The sequence below is a fragment of the Diaporthe amygdali genome, assembly GCF_026229845.1.
Source record: "Diaporthe amygdali strain CAA958 chromosome Unknown NODE_1_length_4327563_cov_65_473760, whole genome shotgun sequence".
Lineage (NCBI taxonomy): Eukaryota > Fungi > Ascomycota > Sordariomycetes > Diaporthales > Diaporthaceae > Diaporthe > Diaporthe amygdali.
Genome location: NW_026517021.1, coordinates 3,389,642 through 3,408,476, shown reverse-complemented (window position 1 = coordinate 3,408,476; position 18,835 = coordinate 3,389,642). Strand labels below are relative to the sequence as shown.

Here is an 18,835-nt window from a genome sequence, read left to right as displayed (position 1 = left end):
GTCTTCATTCACTGTCCAACAGTATATGGATCCCATGTTAGACTGCACACCGGTCTAGAAAATCGTAATGTCGGACCATGAGCGCCACTTTACGATCAGGTGCAAATATGTCCTACTTCACCTTCACTCAAGTGTCATCCATTATCCTCTCCAGGTGTTTTACACCCCCTCAGCTGGAATGTCAGTTGGAGATCGCGAATAGCAATTTCATAGCTAGCGTAGCCTTCCTGGACTGGATAGAGTCTCATAGAGCGGTCCAGTCCGGGGTGTCTCAGACGATTCCACTGTTCCCGGCACGCCCGGGCTGTCAAATGTTCCCGGCTTCCTGGGAATGCGGGTAGGGCTGCATCAACCTCCACCTCTTGCCTGACTGTGATCAGCTTCTCAGGCACATGCCTCGTATCGTAGTGCCAATGGATTTCACCGGACCGCAGTATATCCCTGCGTGGTCTCACACACCTGAGCGCCGCTTCCATCCACAATCCGAACCGCCCGGTCCGGTATGATAAGTCACAGCACAGAGGATCCATCTTCTGATACTCAGCCACATGGTCTGAGGTGAGATGACCTGGACCCGGTCAAGATAGTTGCTTCCGTTTATGTAATGGTCTGGAAGCCCACGTGAAATCCTGACAAGCCATGCGGATTGCACATTTGCTAATGAGGGTGGCAAGGCAGTGAAGGAGGCCCGGGGAGGTATAAGATGCGCCACTGAGACGGGAAACCTCGCTGTCTTTCAACTTGGCATCTCACCCGCCTGGGCAAAAGCTTGTGCAAAGTGCCAAGATCGTAAATCTGCTGTATTTCATGATGGGCTTCCTTCAATCTTGCCTGGAGCAGCTCGTCAGGCTTGCTGCACTGGCACCGTTTAACCCCTTTGAGGACCTTGTCCAACAGCCTTTCTTCGGATCCGGCGACACCTCTCAACATCCCATTGTTCCGGCCGGGGCTGAGAACACTATTATCCACCCCGAACTCGCGTCTCCTGGGTTTCAGTGTGTGTATCCCAGCAGATGGAAGGGCTGTAATACTCCTGAATCGCGCGACTGTTGGCTTCAAGATACAAGTTCAGGCCATGGATTCGGAGGCTATTCACAGATTGATATCCACACTAATTGTGAGTGAACACATGTCGCGCATTTGATTTCTCTTTCTCATCATCACCTTAGACGAGAGTGTGGATGCCACACCGCCAGGCATCACCCGAGAGTACTTCCTTGAGGTTGATGGAGACGTGACCCTATTCGCGGATGGATTCGAGAAGACCAGCGGGAAGGTCTTCAACAAACAATATCCCGGCCCGCTGATTGAGGCATGCTGGGGGGACGAGCTCGTCATTCATGTCACGAACAATTATGATAAAAACGGGACCACTGTTCACTGGCATGGAATCCGTCAGCTGAACACAAACCAGATGGATGGTGTCAATGGTGTCACACAATGCCCTATTGCTAAGGGAGACACCTTTACTTACAAGTTCCGGGCGCTTCAATACGGCCATACTTGGTATCATTCTCACTACTCACTTCAGGTAATTTCTCCCACAACGCCAAATGACCATCGATATTCATTCATTACTGACTCGGTACAGTACCCGGACGGTCTTGCAGGACCACTGGTTATTCATGGCCCTTCAAGTAGCAATTGGGACATAGACCTCGGCCCAGTGCTCGTACAAGACTATGTCCACGACTCAGCTTTTGTCCGCTACCAAGAGGAGATCGCTCCCATCCCGGGCAGTTTTGCCCGAGCTGATAGTGTTGTCGTCAACGGCCACGGTCATGATCCCTCAACTGGCAATGGGACATATTTCGAGACAACATTCGCGCCCAAGAAGAAGCACGTCCTAAGATTAATCAACGGCTCGGCTGGCACGCATTACGTTGTCTCGATTGATAACCACACCATGACCGTCATCGAAAATGATCTAGTGCCAATCACGCCGTACCAGACAACCGCCCTTAGCATCGGCATTGGCCAACGATACATGGTTGTCGTTGAAGCCGACCAGCAGCCTGGCGACTACTGGATTAGAACACACCCTGCCACGGGATGCAACGGCTTCAACCAATCTCTCCCCTGTGGCGGCATCTTCAACCAGACGTGCTCACCTTTCGATGTGAGGACAGGTATCATCCGCTACAACACATCTTCCGGGCCCGACAACAAGCTTCCCACCAGCGAGCCCTGGGACTACCATCACGACTGTGTCGATGAGCCTTACGAAAAGCTGCAGCCCATTGTGCCTTGGGCCATCGACCACCACCCGGCAAATGAGATTAGCGAGAACAGATTCGCGGCGGCACACCAGAACGTTCCCAGCTCAAAAGAGACCGGTGGTTACAACCATTGGATGCTGACGCCTGATTTCTTGTGGCTTGACTTTGGCAACCCGACCATCCTGAACCTGGACAATGACACATATGATGCAAATCCCAACTTCCACATTGTCAAAGGTCAGCGCAGATGTCCCTACTCAAGACAATTTTTGAGAAGTTTCAGACTAACAACACTTGCACTCAGACGATTTCGAGTCCGGATATGTCTTCATGGTCATCGAAGCCTCGGTCAACACTACCATTCCATTGCCAGCTAATACCAGCATCATCCCAAGTAAGTAGACCCTATTCTTAGAGAAACTAATGTCTTCAACCAGTCCCACAGTGCTGATTTGTACGTCCCCAAGTATCGCATCCTCTCCACTGGCACGGCATGGATATCGTCCTGCTGGCCCAGAGCAACACCACCTTTGACCCGGCCGCCAGCTTCTCCACATTCAACTTCCTCAACCCGCCGCGCCGAGACGTCGTGCTCCTGCCGGCAGGGGGATACATCGCGATCGCATTCAAGCCGGACAACCCCGGCGCATGGCTGGTGCACTGCCATATCGCCTGGCACGCCAGTGCTGGTAAGTTCATGTCTCTCTTAAGATTATGACGACCGCCATTCGCATGGGTGATTTAGGAATGTACTGATGATCGTGTGAACACAGGGCTCGGCCTCCAGATCTTGGAGCGCCAGGACGATATTGTTGGAGCTCTGGGTGGACCGTCTGCCCTTACGGACACCGAGAGGGTGTGCCAGAACTGGATCCAGTATAATGCGCAGCACCCGGTCGATCAGGAGGATTCGGGGATTTGATGAGGGCAAATTAATCGCTGTGTGTTATGATTTTAATAGTTTCTCTGCGTGAGATTTGGCAGTACACGCACAACCAAGCAAATGAGGGTGCTGCGGGAGTCGGTGATTCTCTGGGCTTCTGAATATTCTTGATACTCAATAGTTGATTGAACACACACTGTCTTTTATCGACCTCTGTTATTTCCTCTACCGTCTTCTTCTTTCTTGCGAGATGTAGACATTGATGCACAACCAAGCGCGTAAACATGCAGAAGCTTTGCTTCTTTGTAAGCTCGATTTCCATCTTGATCGGCATGCTCTACCACCCCATTTCCGCTTTGAGCAACCCGCAAATGGCCTCAGTTATGCCAGTAGCACGCGTGAAGTAATGCTGGTGCCGAACAAGAGCTTCGTGTATGGTGACTTCGATCATGGGGCTCAAATAGCGGTGCTTTTCAGGCCCTGCACGCGAAGTCGACGTTCAGATCGACCTAACATTGAATAAAATGAAAAGGCAGGAAAAACTAGGTCACGACAGAATGGTGTGCCCAGTGATAATTGCTGTGTAGCGATCTCTAAGTAGGAGAGGTCCTGCTGTTGAAAATATGTAGAATGTGCTCTCTCCTGCTATGTTGACCACTTACAGTGCCGGCGGGAACGGTCTCAGTCCATTAGCCGAAGACACGTGAAGCTGCTTGTGATAAGTCCGCGCTCTCACAAACTGGTCATGTTTACAAAGCATGCACAGGCATCATGGGTCAAATGGGGCGCAAACGTAACAACACCGCTTCAGCGAGAGACTTTCTCAAAGTGGAGACCACATGAAGCAGAACATTTATATGGGAGACAATCTAGAGGAAGAGCAAATGTAGGAGAAATGTCTTCCTGGCAAGCGAAAGTCCTGAGGTGCATGTCCCCAGATCAGTATGCTATCTTATCTAGACCAAAGGCAGATAGATACTTCGAAACGCACAAGGCTGAAAGTAGATTCAGATGACAGACAACAATTGATACCAATCGTCTTCTAGATGATCTTATACTTCGGGAGGGTATCTTGCAATGCAACATTGACGGAGGCTCTCTGCAGAAGGGAATTGAGCTTGGGGAGGGGGTCGCATAGGTTTGGAATTCTGTGACGTAGTGATACCATATCAGGACTAGCGGATCTTGGGACACAACCGTCTCCTCTCTCCGTCTCCCTTCCTCTCCCTCCCCTCTTCCCCTTCAGCAGCGAGTGATAGTGAGTGGCCCTATCCAACCTCTGAGCCTGGGCGAGTACAATTGCAGAAGGTGCTATCAGAGGCTATGATCACATGACTCTGTAGAAAAACGAGCCATGGTCGTTGGGTTGTTAGCCGGTAGTCTGCCATCAAACAGCCGTGGACTGTGATGGCAGCGAGTGCTTGTGGAATGGTGAGCGGTAGAGACTGTTGCAGGGCGATGAACGGCACACTGTGAGCGATGAGGGGAAGAGGGCAGGGTCAGACGGTGCATACGAAACGGAGAGAGAGATCCTGGCCCAAAGTGGCCTCGAGCCTTTCCCAAAAGCCTCCAAGCACTATCAAGCTAGGAGGGCGCTAACACTGCACTATCAGCCCAGATTCAGGCGGAATCAATCGATATCGACCCATAATTCTGCAGCACCCCGAGTACCCAGGCGGGCCAGGTTGTGCCAGGGACACACAGTACCCAGTACCTGCCCAGCGTGCCTGGGCATCCCATCAAAAACCGCATTTCTCCATATCGGAAGCAGTCCACTGCTAGCAACCGACTCGCAGACTCTTGCCCGGCTTTTGTTAGTGAGGACATCTGCAGCCCCAGAGTCACCCTCCACTTTTATCTAATCGATTTTGATCTCACCCCAGCCCAGCCCAGGGCCGACGACGGATGATCACCCTGCCTGCCCTGCGCTTGTCCTGCTTTGCCTCTCTCTGCCTGTGTTCTGCAGTGCGGTGATGTGTGCTGGCTTGTCGGAGAAGTAGACTACTACAGTAGATTGCCAGACTACCAGACTACCAATCGTGCCAGCCTACCAGTCTACCCTGGACGTTGGCGCTCGCACCTGCACACACCCTGCATACCTAACCTGCTTGCACTTGCACTTGCACCACTTGCACTTGGGCGCACTTGAGCTGCCGTCGCACCGCAAACCTCACCTCTCGCATTCACAGCCTTCTCCCTACCAAATCGCAAGTCAATCTCGACGTCGATCCGTCAAACTTGACTTGCAGCCACGACATTTCCTGCCCCTCGGACCTTCGACCCTCAACCCTTCAGTCACTGCGATTAAGTGAGCACGTCTGATCGACGACATTACGAGTCGACGCTCCCGCCCTTGGCCGGGGCCGATCGCATGTAGGTCACAAATCCACCATGTCGACCGAAGCGACCGGCGCTGCGGCGCCTGGCACCCACAATCTGAACCTCAACGGCAACGGCACCCATGGCCATGACTGCGACGAGTCCACCATCGCTGTCGTCAATCCCTCAGCCGACACAAAGTCCCCCAAGCCCACCGGCCTGCACTCGCCACCAGACTCGAACAATGTCGACGCCACCGACTCCGAATTGAGCGACTTCGACGAGGCAATTGCCGACGCCGACTCGCCCCCAGCAATCACTGCAATACCACGACAGACCACACCAAGGCCCGCCTCCGACGATGCACCAGCCTCCGGTGATGGTTCGGAGCCCGCCCAGCCTGAGCAAGCCCCAACTCCTGAAGAGGATGAAGACATTGGCGAGGTCCTACCCGACCATTGGTCTGGAACCGTCCCTGTATTTAGGCCGACCATGGACCAATTCAAGGACTTCAAGAAATTCGTGCGTTGAGCCTCCCCCCCTCCCCCGGGCCCGAACAGCCACTTACTCTGGAGACAATGGCGCATACTAATACCAACCCGCTACAGATGAGAGCTGTCGATTCCTACGGTATGAAGTCAGGCATTATCAAGATCATTCCCCCAGAGGAGTGGAAAGACTCCCTCCCAGATATCAGCGAGCTTGTGAAGACGGTCCGAGTTAGAGAACCGATCAAGCAGGATATCATGGGCTCCAACGGTACCTATCGTCAAGTCAACATCCTCCACCAGCGTTCCTACAACCTGCCTCAGTGGAGACAACTGTGCGACCAGAGTGAGCATCAGCCTCCTGCACGACGGGGCGAGCGCCGCGCAAATGCCGACAAACCAAAACCCGCAACTCGATCTCGGGCTGCAGCTACGACAAACAAGTCGAGTACACCTGCCGCTTCTAGCCCCGCGCGACGTACCGGCGGTGGTCGAGGCCGACGAGGTCGAGGCCGAGGCGGCGCACGAGGCAAGGGCAAGAAATCCACCGCACAGGAAGATACCGATATCGAAGACCGGCCAATGACACCAGAATCCCCCAGGCCTGCAGACGACGAGAAGAAGGGTGATGCTGTCGTAGAGTCCATCGAGCAAGACCCTGGCGTCAAGGTCGAGGAGGAGGACTGCGAAGATGAAGCGCCCCGACGGATGGGATTCAGCCGGCAGGCAAAGCCCAAAGTCCAGTCGACATCAGCTCGTCGAAAATACAGCAAACGGGAGGGCTCCGCTATGATTGATGAGGAGGCCTTCAAGGACTGGGATTATAACATGGACATTTCCGACTATACCCCCGAGCGATGCGAAGAGCTAGAACGGACCTACTGGAAAACTTTGACCTATGCAACGCCACTATACGGAGCCGATCTCATGGGCACGTTGTTCCATGAAGATACTGAGATGTGGAACTTGAACAAGTTGCCCAACCTCCTGGATGTACTGGGTACGAAGGTTCCCGGTGTCAACACCGCCTACCTTTACCTGGGAATGTGGAAGGCAACATTTGCCTGGCACTTGGAAGATGTGGACCTGTACAGCATCAACTATCTCCATTTCGGTGCACCAAAACAGTGGTATAGCATTTCGCAGGCCGACGCTCGACGATTCGAGGCAGCCATGAAGAGCATTTGGCCTACTGATGCTAAGGCCTGTGACCAATTCCTGCGTCACAAAGCCTTCCTGATATCACCTTCACATCTCCTGCAGCACTACAACATCAAAGTGAACAAATGTCTCTCATACCCCGGGGAGTTTGTTGTTACCTATCCATACGGCTACCATTCCGGCTATAATTTGGGCTACAACTGTGCCGAGGCCGTCAATTTTGCTTTGGATTCATGGTTACCAATGGGCAAGATCGCCAAGAAGTGCGAATGTGCTCAAGCCCAGGATAGCGTGTGGGTCGACGTGTACGAGATCGAGAGAAAGCTCCGCGGGGAACCCACACCAGAATACTGGACCGAAGAGGAAGATGAAGACGATTCAGATGAGGACGAGGACGAGGACGAAGAAATGGGAGGCCTGCCTTCGCCGCCTGGAAGCCACACCGTCCGCATCAAGGCCCCGAGTCGCAAGAGAAAGCAAGCAAAAATCAGCAAGGACAAGAAGGAGAAAGCCAAGAAGCTACGTCTGCGGGTCAAGGCCCATGTCGAGCCACCCTGTTGTCTATGTCCGAACGACATACCTGGTGCCGAGATACTGGCAACCGACGACGGCCGCAAGGCACATCGCCTCTGTGCGTTGTACCTTCCAGAGACTTATATCGAGACAGTCGACGGGAACGAAACTGTCTTCAATGTGGAAAACATTGAGAAAGCCCGCCTTGAACTCAAATGTCTCTACTGCCGGTCGAAGCGCGGCGCTTGCTTCCAATGCTCGCAGAAGAAGTGTCCACGCTCTTATCATGCCACCTGCGCTGCGGCTGCCGGTCTGTTTGTTGAGCAGGGCGACGTCCCAGTGTTTGATAAAGACGGCATCGAGTACAAGGAGGAAGCGTTCGAATTCAGCTGCCGGTTCCACAGGACAAAGCGAGACAGACGTCTGGATGGCGATGCCCTGGAGGAAAGCACCCGCATTAAGGAAGCCGCTAGGGCTCTCAAGAAGAACGAAATCGTTCAGATGCAATACTACAAGAAGGAGATATTTGCGGGTGTCGTCGTCGAGAACCGCGCAGGCGAGCAGACCTTGCTTTTGGACGTCATTCCGAATGGGTATGAGACCTACTGACATCCTAAGAATACGAAATGCATACTAACGGTAAATAGTGCCCGGATCGAAGTCGAGTGGAAGTGGCTGCTTCTCCCCGATCCAGAAGACTTCAAGCTCCCTAAAGCGTCAGCCAATGCTTTGCCAATGCCAACATCTAGAAAAGCCAAGGAAGAGATCAATGCGAAGCGATCTGCGGATGAGCCCCCAAGGGCCGGCGATATTTTCGTTGAAGGTCCTGCACCGGGCAAAGACTTTGTCTGGTCAGAGTTTCATACATGCGAAGCATCTGAGTGTAAGAATAAAGCCCAGACCAAGATCGACTTCTCCAAGGAAAATCAAGTATGGCACTACTTGGGCAAGACGTCGACCGAGGCGAAGGCGCAATACACAGAAGATCCACGGAAACCTCAACACAATCCGAAGTGCAGCTTCCTTGACAGCGTCCCGAAACCGCCGCCGCCGCCCCGGCCCCAGCATCAAGCGTCGTATGGTGCTACTCACCCAGCACAAGCGAGAGCCCCGATATCAACGAAGCCCGAGAAGCCATATGTCTACAAGCCGAGGAAGCCGGTGGATACTTCATTCGGTCCTCCTTTCACCACACAAAAATTCGCCCCCAGTAACACGGGGGCAGCCGGGGTCCCACCGCTATCGTTTGGCACGGATCCTCGATTCTCTGCCGGACTGTACTCTACCAACAAATTCGCGCCGGTTACAGCGAACAGTCCGCCTCAAAATCAGCGTCATGGCAGCGCCCAATTCACGCCCGTACCACCTCCTCGCCAATCTCAGCAGCATCAACAGCCTCAATCCATCAACCCGGCTTGGCTATCCCACACCCAAGTCAACAGCCCTCAGCCACAGGCTATACCTTTCCAGGCACCACTATCGAGGCAACAGAGTGTCCCGAATGTTCCCGCTGCTATGGGTCAATCATCGAACTTCCCAATGCAGCAGCACGCAGCACCGATGCAACAACCATCTCAAGCGCAGGCCCATGTACCACAAGCTTTCCCACAGCCTGCCACGCCCTCTGTTCCACAGCATGCCTGGCAGAAGTTTTCCTTCTTCCAGGCCTACCATAACAGGTAAGCGGACTTCTATCGCCAGCGCCAGATGAGTCACTGACACAAAGGTATTAGGGAGCCTTCCAGGTACAGGACACCGTATGCGCTTTGGGGTGGCTTCACCAACGGGTACGAGGGCGACCTACGGAAACACTTGATGAAGAAGCCGGAGTCAGCGCCATTCAGCAACCGTCGATTGAGCTTCAACCTTGGCGGAGGTCTTCAGGGTCTCACCCGGCCACCATCCCATCGCTATTCTAACTCAGCCGGTTCGTCCAGGTCATCACCTTTCAGCGCGCCCCGCGCTAGGTCACAGTCTGGAGCGGCCTCTCCTACCTCGTCATTTGCGTCGGCCATGTCGCCGCCACCAGTCCCCTCTCGGGGTCACCAACGCACACCGTCCGTTCCCTCCACTCCGTCCCATCCTGCAATGAGACCACAATACGCCTCGTCATCGCAGATGAATTCTAATGCGGGTCAGACCAGCCAAGGCAATTTAGCAGGCTCGCCCAATAGCCTTTCCAATGGCATGGGCCTACAGGGAGGGTCCAGCTCGATGGAAGCGCAGTCCTCCAGGGCGTCGATGCCTCCCATATCACCAGCTGGAATCCCCTCGCAGCAACCAACTTTCCTCAACACGTCACCACAACCAGTTGCGCAGGGTGCCTCCGCGGCAAGTCCAACACTTCCAATGGATGTGGATCCCGAAACCAATGAGTCGCCTGCTCAACAGTTGAAGCAGCAATTGCGACGCATTTCCGATCCCAAGGAGTCACCATTTCGCATACCTCGCAGTCGAGGCCATACTCCACGTTCTAGTCTGAATCAGCTGCCGAGACTGCAGTCTCCCACTGAGACCCCGGACGTGAGCCGGCAGGAGGAACGAAGGGCCTCCTCTGGATCGACGCAGGCGACCACACCTTCGGAACTTGCTGCCAACGGCGTAGCGGTGCGCGAGTTTCCCGAGATGGCGGCGGATAACAAGGCGTTTGTCGAGAAAATGATGCTGGACCTTAGGAGGGCGAGTCAAAGCGCGGTTGACGGTACGCTGAACGGGCTTGGAGAATCTACACCAGCAACGAATCCTTAGTGATTGTGAGGTTTGAGTCAAAGACGAGCTATTTCATCGAGGGCTGCATCGAAGGACATGATAGTGGTTGCAAATAAACCCGGCCGCATAGCTTTTTGGCTGTGGGCACGTGGTCTCCAAGGGTTCTGGCAAGGACTGGAACAAAAGCTGCACTGGTTCGGGCATATACGGAGTTTTGATGGACGATTTGCTGGTTTGGAGTTTGTGGCGGCTGCTTCTAAGAGCAGCCTGGGTGGCGCCGGTGATAAAGGAATCGGCCAGGCGTAACGGAAGAGATCAAGGACGAATCAACGAGGTCATTCATGGCGCCCGAGGGCGCATGGCTTAGCTTGCTCCTATATGTAGGACAACTTCTGTACATTCGCGCGTGCGATGCGAAAAGGGACGACTACTCACGAAACTTGGACTCGATGTTTGATTTGAACTGCGGGAGAAGTGGCACGGGTGCAAGAGTATAGAGATACACACAAATGCAATACTTTAGCCTCGCATTATGCAGCTTGTCTACTGCTTGCAATATGCCTATGAATAAGTTACTGGCCAGGCAGGGGGTCTCATTCGCCTCTCCTCGAATAGATGACTGCCGAGCAACGGTACACAGCTGACATGTGTGCTCGGGTGGTAAGTGCATAGCATTCACGGCAGGATCCGACTTGGCGAGCAGACAGACTTGAGCCTCACCGACTTGTCATTGGACCGTGAGTCCAGATTATCCAAGGATCAGGCCGGCGGAGATTTACGTCTCTACCATTAAACATTGGCCGTCAACCCACCCCAATGTGGACACTAAACAGCGATACTGACACGCGCATGAGCGTTCCATTGGCTGAGGACCTGTTTTGGATGCTCGAAACGAGCCAGTGGGCCTCCGCGTGCTTCATGGTCAGGGGTTGCAGCATGGCTGTGCCCCGGTACCGTAGAAGATCGTGGGAGCCCTCGGATACGATGGCAGCACCTGAGCCCGCGTGAAATGAATATCGCGGTCTTTTCTTTATACTTAGGCCATCGTCCGGTCGTGAGAGTCAGCGACCTCATCTACCCTCGTTCAGCTCGTTGAGACCGAACTTCCTCTCCTTAGGTTTTCGTTTCTGTGTATCCTATTCTACACGGTACAATTTTTCTTGCCCAAGATGGGTGTCCGATCCTTTGTCAAGCGTTCTGCCCTGCTCGCACTCGCGGCAGGTGGCAGCCACGGCATTCGCATTATTCAGTCTAATGACGACGGCTGGGCCGAGCTGAACATTCGCGAGTTCCACAGCAGGCTCATTGAAGCGGGTCATGATGCCGTTGTCTCGGCTCCGGCTGAGAACATGTCCGGTAAAGGTACAATATGGTTCTTCTCATATTCGAATAGTCCACCTGGCTGCCATCAAAATCCATGCTGACCCGCCACATCATAGGCTCCAGCGACGAGGACCCAAAGCCTCGCACCGAGGCCTGCGAGTACAACAGCTGCCCAGCCGGCACCAACGAGACGTTCGGCAGCAACGCGACGGACCCGACGCTCAACTGGGTCAACTCGTTCCCCGCGACGTCGATGCGGCTCGGGCTGAGCACGATCGGCCCGGGCGTGTGGGGCGAGGGCCAGGAGGCCCAGCTGGCCATCACGGGGCCCAACGTGGGCTCGAACCTGTTCGCGCAGGTGCCCTTCTCGGGGACCATCGGCTCCGCCTGCTACGCGGCACACGAGGCCGGCGTCCCCGCCATCGCCTTCAGCGGCCTCAGCGACTCGAACCTTGGTCTGCTGGGCGGCAACGCCGCGTGGAACACGACCGAGCCGCCAGCCAGCGCCGGCGTCTTCGCGGAGTTGGCCCTCAACCTCACCTCGCGGATTATTGACTCCGGCGCGCCCTACCTGCCCAACGACACGTACCTCAACGTCAACATGGCGGCGCCGCTGGGAGCCTGCGCCGATGCCAGCGCGTACAAGTGGGTGCTGACGCGCATCGACCCTAGCGTGCCGCTGCTGTCGTCTGCGGACGTGCAGCGGTGTGGGCAGGACACGCTGCCACAGGAGACCAAGGTCGTGCATACGGACGGGTGCTATGTCAGTGTTAGTGTTGGTGACTGCAGCGACAAGACGACTGCGACGGCGGATGTGCAGCAGGCTGTTGTTGACAAGATCGGAGACATGTTGACCTGCTTCTCTTCGTAGAAGCGAGTAGGCTTGTGAGCATGTAGCGGTGTTTGAGACACGCCTGGCCGTGTGGTTCTTTTCTGTTGTATTTATTCACATTGCTCTCGACTTGCACGTCAAGGTGGCGTGGATACTCGCTTTATAATTCAATCCCCTTGGGGCACCCAGAATTCTGTCTAGATACAAGTATGATTCGTATGCAGGCACAGACTCCAGGCTGCGGTAGACATCGCCTCTGTTGACATTTGCTTGGCTATTTGGTAGGCAGAAGACACTCACTACCTAGGTAATTGTGAATTTCAATTATCTGAGTGCCACCAGATTCAAGTCAAATAGAAAATGGTGCGAACAGAACGAGGAATATCAAGCAGCATTGCAATAGGTACATAAGCTTGAACATACCAGTGAAATGAAACATATCCAAGCCTCTCGAGCTCAAACGCTTTGGGAGCTCAGTACAAACACTGAGCATAATACGAATGGAAGACAGAGCAGGTAGCGGGTGCCTGACAGGAAGTCTTGCCGCTCCAACCTTGGCCCCCACATTGGCCATAGAGGGTCTGCCCGTCGCCATCTCCGACCGGGCCCGGCACGCACTGAGCGTAGTAAGGGTTGACTGTCGAGCAGTAGTTGGACCCGTAGCACGAGGTTGGGCCAGGATAGTTGGATCCACCGCATTGACCCCTGCATTGGTACCAAGTCAGCAAAGGTTCTCTGCACGGTAATTGAAAGGACGGCTGGCCCAGATTATGAGATAATAATAGAAAGCTGACCACTGTGTTTGGCCCACCGCCGCAGGAGGCTGTGTCGTGGCCGGCATTGTCACCGGTGCCGTAGTCGTCCTCGATGTGGACATGGGGCTCAATTGAGCCGTCGAGGTTGTCAGGGTATTTCCAGCCGATGTAGTGGGTGTTACCGTAGTCGGGCGCGTAGTTGAAGTCTTGGAAACTGTAGTCGCCAGCGTTGTCTGGCCTGGTGTCGTGGCACTGGACGTGACCGTCGCGATCGACTTGCTCTGTGGCCCCGAGCTCACCGCACCAGGGATCAAAGTTGGTCCTGGGACAGGATAGGTCGTGAAACTGGTATAAAGGTTGAAGAATATCCCTGGATCAGTGGCTCTGTATAGGTCAGTGCCATACACACCTGAGGGCTGGGAGGTGCCAGTCCCAGAGATTTCGAGGTTAAAGCACTGTGGATAGGCCTGGGCTCCGTTGGCCTGGTTTGCTCCGTGTAAGGCGATGATCTCGTGACGAAGAACATAACTTCCCGGAGCAATATCTTCTCGGATATTGATCAGCCAGGAGAGACCGTTGGCGATCAGTGCATCATCAGCCCAGTAGCCAGGATTAGAGCCCGACACGAGCCCAGCACCATCGATCTTGAAGAACTTGAGTGAGTTCTTGTCCACCGTTTCGCAAGGTCCGTTGCACTTAGCCAAGTAATCGACAACAGGGCCATGATGGGAGTCAGGCCACGTATTCCACTGAATTGATATGGAATCACCTGCTTGGACAGCAACGTGGGCCTTGCCTGGGGTAGCTGACTTGTGACAGATAATGTCAGGGGACTGGAAAGCATCGGGTGCCACATAACCATTATCGGTATTACCAGCTGTCCATCCCATGACTTTTGGTGGGTTTGGGTTGTAAGGATCATTGTCTGGGAGGAAGTTGCGGTAGTATATGCCGTTGACAACTATGTTAGTGACATGACCATGAGCTATCACTGTTACAGCCGTATAAAGTAAAGTGGCTAGTACATTTGTTGTCCAGTACATTTCGCAGAAATATTTCACAAGCGATGAAAACGGTAGATGACAGCGGTCGGGTTGCGATGTGTCTCACTGTGTTCCAAGGTCTCGCTGGGCTTTGAAATTAGTTTTGTTCTTATATTTATATTCTGATATAAACTTCTAAATTGTTTTCATGCTCAGCTACTTTGGACTCCAAAAACCTGGTGTCCCAGTCGAGATAAGACTCTGCAGCATGGTGGAAGCAAGGGCGCCGCCAGTGAGGCTGAACTTCTGACCCAGAACACAAGCTTCGCAACGAATGAATCCTGACACAGCTAACGCCAAGAATCCGGCGCAACGAAACTACTCTAATTGGAGGACATGATTCCCTCGTGAGCAGCATTGTGTGTTTGAATGAGACATTCACAGCCTCGAAGATGCCCAATTCCTCGGGTGCTTGGCAGGAGGACGCATAATCGGAGCATGACGTTCAGTCCATTGAGATTTGTCGAATCAGCTCGTTCATACACCCATGTCAGCACCACACGCCGAGACAGCGTACGGATTCTAGATCATGAGTGTTTGAACCGTGCTCAGGCGGTCCAAAGGGGCCTCGATCGGTGTAAGCGCACTGCGATTGCGCCTCCCGTTCTTTCGGGGAAAGAATAAAGAGATCACAATCCAGCGATGACCATTGTCACAAAATTTTGCCTTTTAGCTCAATGCTAGAACGTGGAAGTGTCCGGGCGCCACCAAGACATTGCGGCCGGTTCCGAGAAATGAGCGGCAGAGAGTCAAGAGAGAGATGGGGGCTTTGGAGATGTTCTAATGACTACCTGACCCAGACATTTCCAACCAGGCCAAATAAAAAAGGAAGCATCACATATTTGAAACAAAAGTCTGTTAGAACCGGATTAATCATGATTCGATAATTACTCTGCTGTCCCCCAGGAGCTTTCCTGACTCCTTGAATATGCTTTCCAAGCTACGCTAATGGCCGCCTGGGCTTTCTGCGGCCTTTAGAAGTACCATAGAGCTCTTACCTAGTTGCTGGCTGACTTACCTTATTCACTTCATAACTCAAGGCTATTCTCGGGTGCCAGACTTATAGAGAATTTCGCCTTTCGAGCAAATCTGATTGCCAGTCAAGGGCATTGGGAGCGACCAACCCTGATTACACAATCCGAATGTTTTTTCATCATAGCAGTGTATTCTTCCATCAGCCTCTGGGCAAGCAACCTGGCCGTAGGCCCATGAGGGCTGGATCGTACTGGTGGGGGCGATCTCGGATGCGGTAGTCCTTGCTGAAGGCTTGATGCTGTTAGAATAGTTTGACTTTTGGCTGGCACTTGCTGACGTCGTAACGGTTTTGAATGAACTCTGGGACGTCGGAAGGCTGGTCGGAGTAACAGTTGAGCCAGCCGTGCTGGCATTGTTCTGCGATCCTCCATCAACAAAGGATGGAGGGTCCGCCGCAGGACATTGCCCATTTCCTTTTGGGCTAGGCTCAGCGTAGACTTTGCCAAATTTTCCAGGGTTTGGAATATTCAGCAGCTGGCCACTTTCGCCAGTTTCGCATGTGCCTGGGATATTGGCCTGAAAGACTGGGGGCAGCGAGTCCATGAACGCCTTGTCATTTGTACCCCCAACAATTTTCACAGGAGAACATGTCATATACATCTCTCTGTTGCCGATCTTGTTAAACCAGGTGAACGCGAATGTAGCTTGTTCAGAATTTGCGAGTCCACTTGGAATCGGGACATCAAATTGGCGGACACACTCACTGCCGCTGGAATTGCCGCATTGTCGTCCGTTTTCTCTGCCTGACTTGTCTTTTTCAACTGTTTCCAGATTTCCTGCGGCCTCTGCGGGACAGCCTCCGATGATTGTGTATAGTGTCTTCCATTTAGAAATGTCAGCAGGGGGCGGGTAATCGTACGTTATGCTGAACTGGCAGCTTCCACCCCCATGGACCGCGGATATCCAGAATTTTACAGTCTGGTTTGAGCCTGCGGTAAGAACACTCCTGTTTTCAGCATGCTCTGTGCGTCCTTGACAAGGAAAGGGGAGCTTTTCACTGAGTGGTGCTACTTGCTGCAAAGGCTCAGTTTCAAGGTTGTATGGGCGAGGCTCGATCATTATTCCGTGGCCATTGGCCAGAGTGGCGATGCTTAACAGAGCTGTGGTTAGTGGAATTGGATGATACATTGCCTTCAGGACTTCCTGTTCACAAATTGAATGGTTATCGAGAGTGATTGGCAGTACTTTGTCTCAGAACAAGGTTTAGGTGATGTGTTGGGAGCGGGTTCGATCGATGTGTAAGTTAACTTTTAGTTGATTTGAGGATGTCCACGAGATCCTGATGTGAAGTGGCGATCTCTACTGGATTAAATACTGCTCTTGTACAGGACGAATTTTATCGGTCCGGCTGAAAACAAAGAACCATTGTAAATTTTCGTTATTGTCAATCACAAACCCTATACCTTCACTGACCGCGGTATAGGATAGTGCGGCACGGCTGAAGGGAATGGCATTGAATCAAAGTGATGAGTGATGGGAACATTCAACAATTACACAAAGACAATGCCACGGGGGAATCCGGATCCTTCGAAGGCACACAGACTATCAGGGCTATGGAAGAGCCGTATAACAATTTGGCTGTCATGTCGTAAATCACATATAGTCACAACTCCTACGTACGAGAAAATTGCGACAATGTAGTTAAAGATTTGATCCACAAAAGCCGTGTAGCATGATGTGAACCCCAAGGAGCCGTGAAAGAATCTTCAATTTTGATTCATATATATACATATTGAAGCTGAAGCTATTTACGGGATCCTAGCAATGACACTCGCCTCATCGACAGCGGTGCCGGCCTTGGACACTGCGCCCTTGGCGAAGGCAATCTCGCCGCGCTCATCATCAGCCGCAAAGAATGCAGCAGTAGCGAAAGGCGAACCAAGGATACAACCACTGGGCTCCAGGCTGAGAAAGCAGTATCCAGCCTCAGTATCACTGTCAATGGTGAACCTCACGTACGAGCGGATCGGCACCTTGATCGTAATGGACTCGCCCTCGTTGACTCCGTCGAAGGTGTAGTCAACAGTCTTGTCAGCGGGAATAGAGTCACAGGTGCCTGGCCATGAGACGTGTCCCGCGGGGCTTCGGCGGATGCCGGTCGCGTTGAAGAACGCCGCCTCGTCAGCGACGGGAATGTCGTCGTTGTGTGTGCCGGAGTCGACGAGGCAGTCTGGCACGTCACCACTCGCGCTGCCTGTGGCGATCGGGATGCCGTTGGAGGACAGCTTGGGTCCAGGCACATAGTAGCCGACGCGGCCTTGTGTCCAGGTGTTGGGAACCTTCACAAGCGGGCCGTCATATTTGGAAGTGTCAATGCCACCCTGCAGACCGCCTCCAGTGTAGGTTCCGAGCACATCGGATGGGGCCTCGTCGAACCACAGCGACTGGACGGGGGCAGAGATGAGTCCGCGCTCGAGCAGGTCCTGGCGGAAAGACGGGCCAGTCGTGTTGCGGCCGGTCTCATTATTGCTGTGATAATAAGGCGAGACTCCTAGAATGCCAAGATCATAGATAGGGGTAGGGCTGCAATCTCCATCGTCGCCGAGGCGCTGTTGCAAGTAGTCTACGATGGCGACTGTTGTGTCGGGACTCGTGGTGGACTGGCCCGCGTTGTTGATGAAGTTGAAAGTCTCATTGATGGCGACCTCCCCAAGATATATCTTATCTAAGCCTCCATATGCGTAAAAGGAGCTGAAAGGCACTGGTTTTGATGCTGTAGAGGAACTAGGGTAGTTCAAGTAGTCTCCTGCAGGGACCGAGGCATTGCACGGCCCCTGGCAGCCCAAGCAGGTGCGTCCCCAGTTCGCAATCGAGTCAGGACCAAAAACGAAGAAGTTTTCGCTGCCCTGGTCATAGACTACCTCGAGTGTCGTGTTGAGTGAAGGAATGAACACGTCTGTCGAAGTCTTGTGGTTGGGTCCGTTGCGGAGATTCAGGGGAATGTGTACGGTTGGCACGGTCTGGGCGACCACTGTGCCAACCGACATTATCATCATTCCGGTCTTCATCTTGGGGGAGTCGATTGAAACGAGTGACGACTAAGGCAATGAGCGAGTGTGTGGATGGCTGCACAACTGGGCATTTAGACTGACAGGAGCCATCCCACTTATGTAGTGAATACCCGAGTCTTGTTGAATGTCTGGTATTCCCACACTGACATCAACAGATAGCGGTAGGTAACATTCGGTTTGGAATACGAGGTGAGTGTCAAGCAGTGGGCCTGTTCACCTTCTCGCTTGAGAAAAGACTTACCACATTTGTCGGTTATGCCGGGCCGAGGACGATCTTCTATTCTTTATTAGTAACCTTAATCAAAAGCTTCTTCTGACAGTCATGCCCTACAGCGGGCCCTGCAAATTACCCATGAATTGTCGCTTCCTCGCGTGTGAAGTGAGAACAGAGCGAAGACCAGCCAGGGCTTTTAGATATTTCTATACTACCATAGATTGACGGCAGCGTCGCGTCGCCAATTCCAAGAGAACCGTCCGGCCGATGGCCATCGTCCCATGTACTGTTCAATTGAGTTGCCAAGACACCCATAGACCGTTGCGTGAA

The 18,835-nt window shown here is 53.2% G+C and overlaps 5 protein-coding genes across 5 annotated transcripts; 3 read left to right on the top strand and 2 right to left on the bottom strand.

Moving 5' to 3' along the window:
- Positions 1-67: 67 nt before the first annotated feature.
- Positions 68-3,141, top strand: J7T55_006603 (multicopper like protein; the record flags this gene model as incomplete). Its single annotated transcript, XM_053130489.1, has 8 exons — positions 68-180; positions 389-500; positions 769-1,117; positions 1,170-1,531; positions 1,592-2,456; positions 2,524-2,613; positions 2,687-2,908; positions 2,993-3,141. The coding sequence occupies 8 exons, from the start codon at positions 68-70 to the stop codon at positions 3,139-3,141; spliced, it is 2,262 nt and encodes a 753-aa protein (XP_053001367.1).
- Positions 3,142-5,493: 2,352 nt separating this feature from the next.
- On the top strand, positions 5,494-10,331 carry J7T55_006602 (uncharacterized protein; the record flags this gene model as incomplete). Its single annotated transcript, XM_053130478.1, has 4 exons — positions 5,494-5,943; positions 6,030-8,176; positions 8,231-9,262; positions 9,317-10,331. The coding sequence occupies 4 exons, from the start codon at positions 5,494-5,496 to the stop codon at positions 10,329-10,331; spliced, it is 4,644 nt and encodes a 1,547-aa protein (XP_053001366.1).
- A 1,130-nt stretch (positions 10,332-11,461) lies between these two features.
- Positions 11,462-12,486, top strand: J7T55_006601 (5 3nucleotidase; the record flags this gene model as incomplete). Its single annotated transcript, XM_053130466.1, has 2 exons — positions 11,462-11,648; positions 11,732-12,486. 2 exons carry the CDS (start codon positions 11,462-11,464, stop codon positions 12,484-12,486), a joined length of 942 nt encoding a protein of 313 aa, XP_053001365.1.
- Positions 12,487-12,903: 417 nt separating this feature from the next.
- On the bottom strand, positions 12,904-16,734 carry J7T55_006600 (uncharacterized protein; the record flags this gene model as incomplete). Its single annotated transcript, XM_053130455.1, has 5 exons — positions 12,904-13,152; positions 13,242-13,524; positions 13,608-14,163; positions 15,472-16,370; positions 16,694-16,734. 5 exons carry the CDS (start codon positions 16,732-16,734, stop codon positions 12,904-12,906), a joined length of 2,028 nt encoding a protein of 675 aa, XP_053001364.1.
- A 294-nt stretch (positions 16,735-17,028) lies between these two features.
- Positions 17,029-18,288, bottom strand: J7T55_006599 (secretory aspartyl proteinase sap2p; the record flags this gene model as incomplete). Its single annotated transcript, XM_053130444.1, has 1 exon — positions 17,029-18,288. One exon carries the CDS (start codon positions 18,286-18,288, stop codon positions 17,029-17,031), a length of 1,260 nt encoding a protein of 419 aa, XP_053001363.1.
- Between the last annotated feature and the right edge of the window lie 547 nt (positions 18,289-18,835).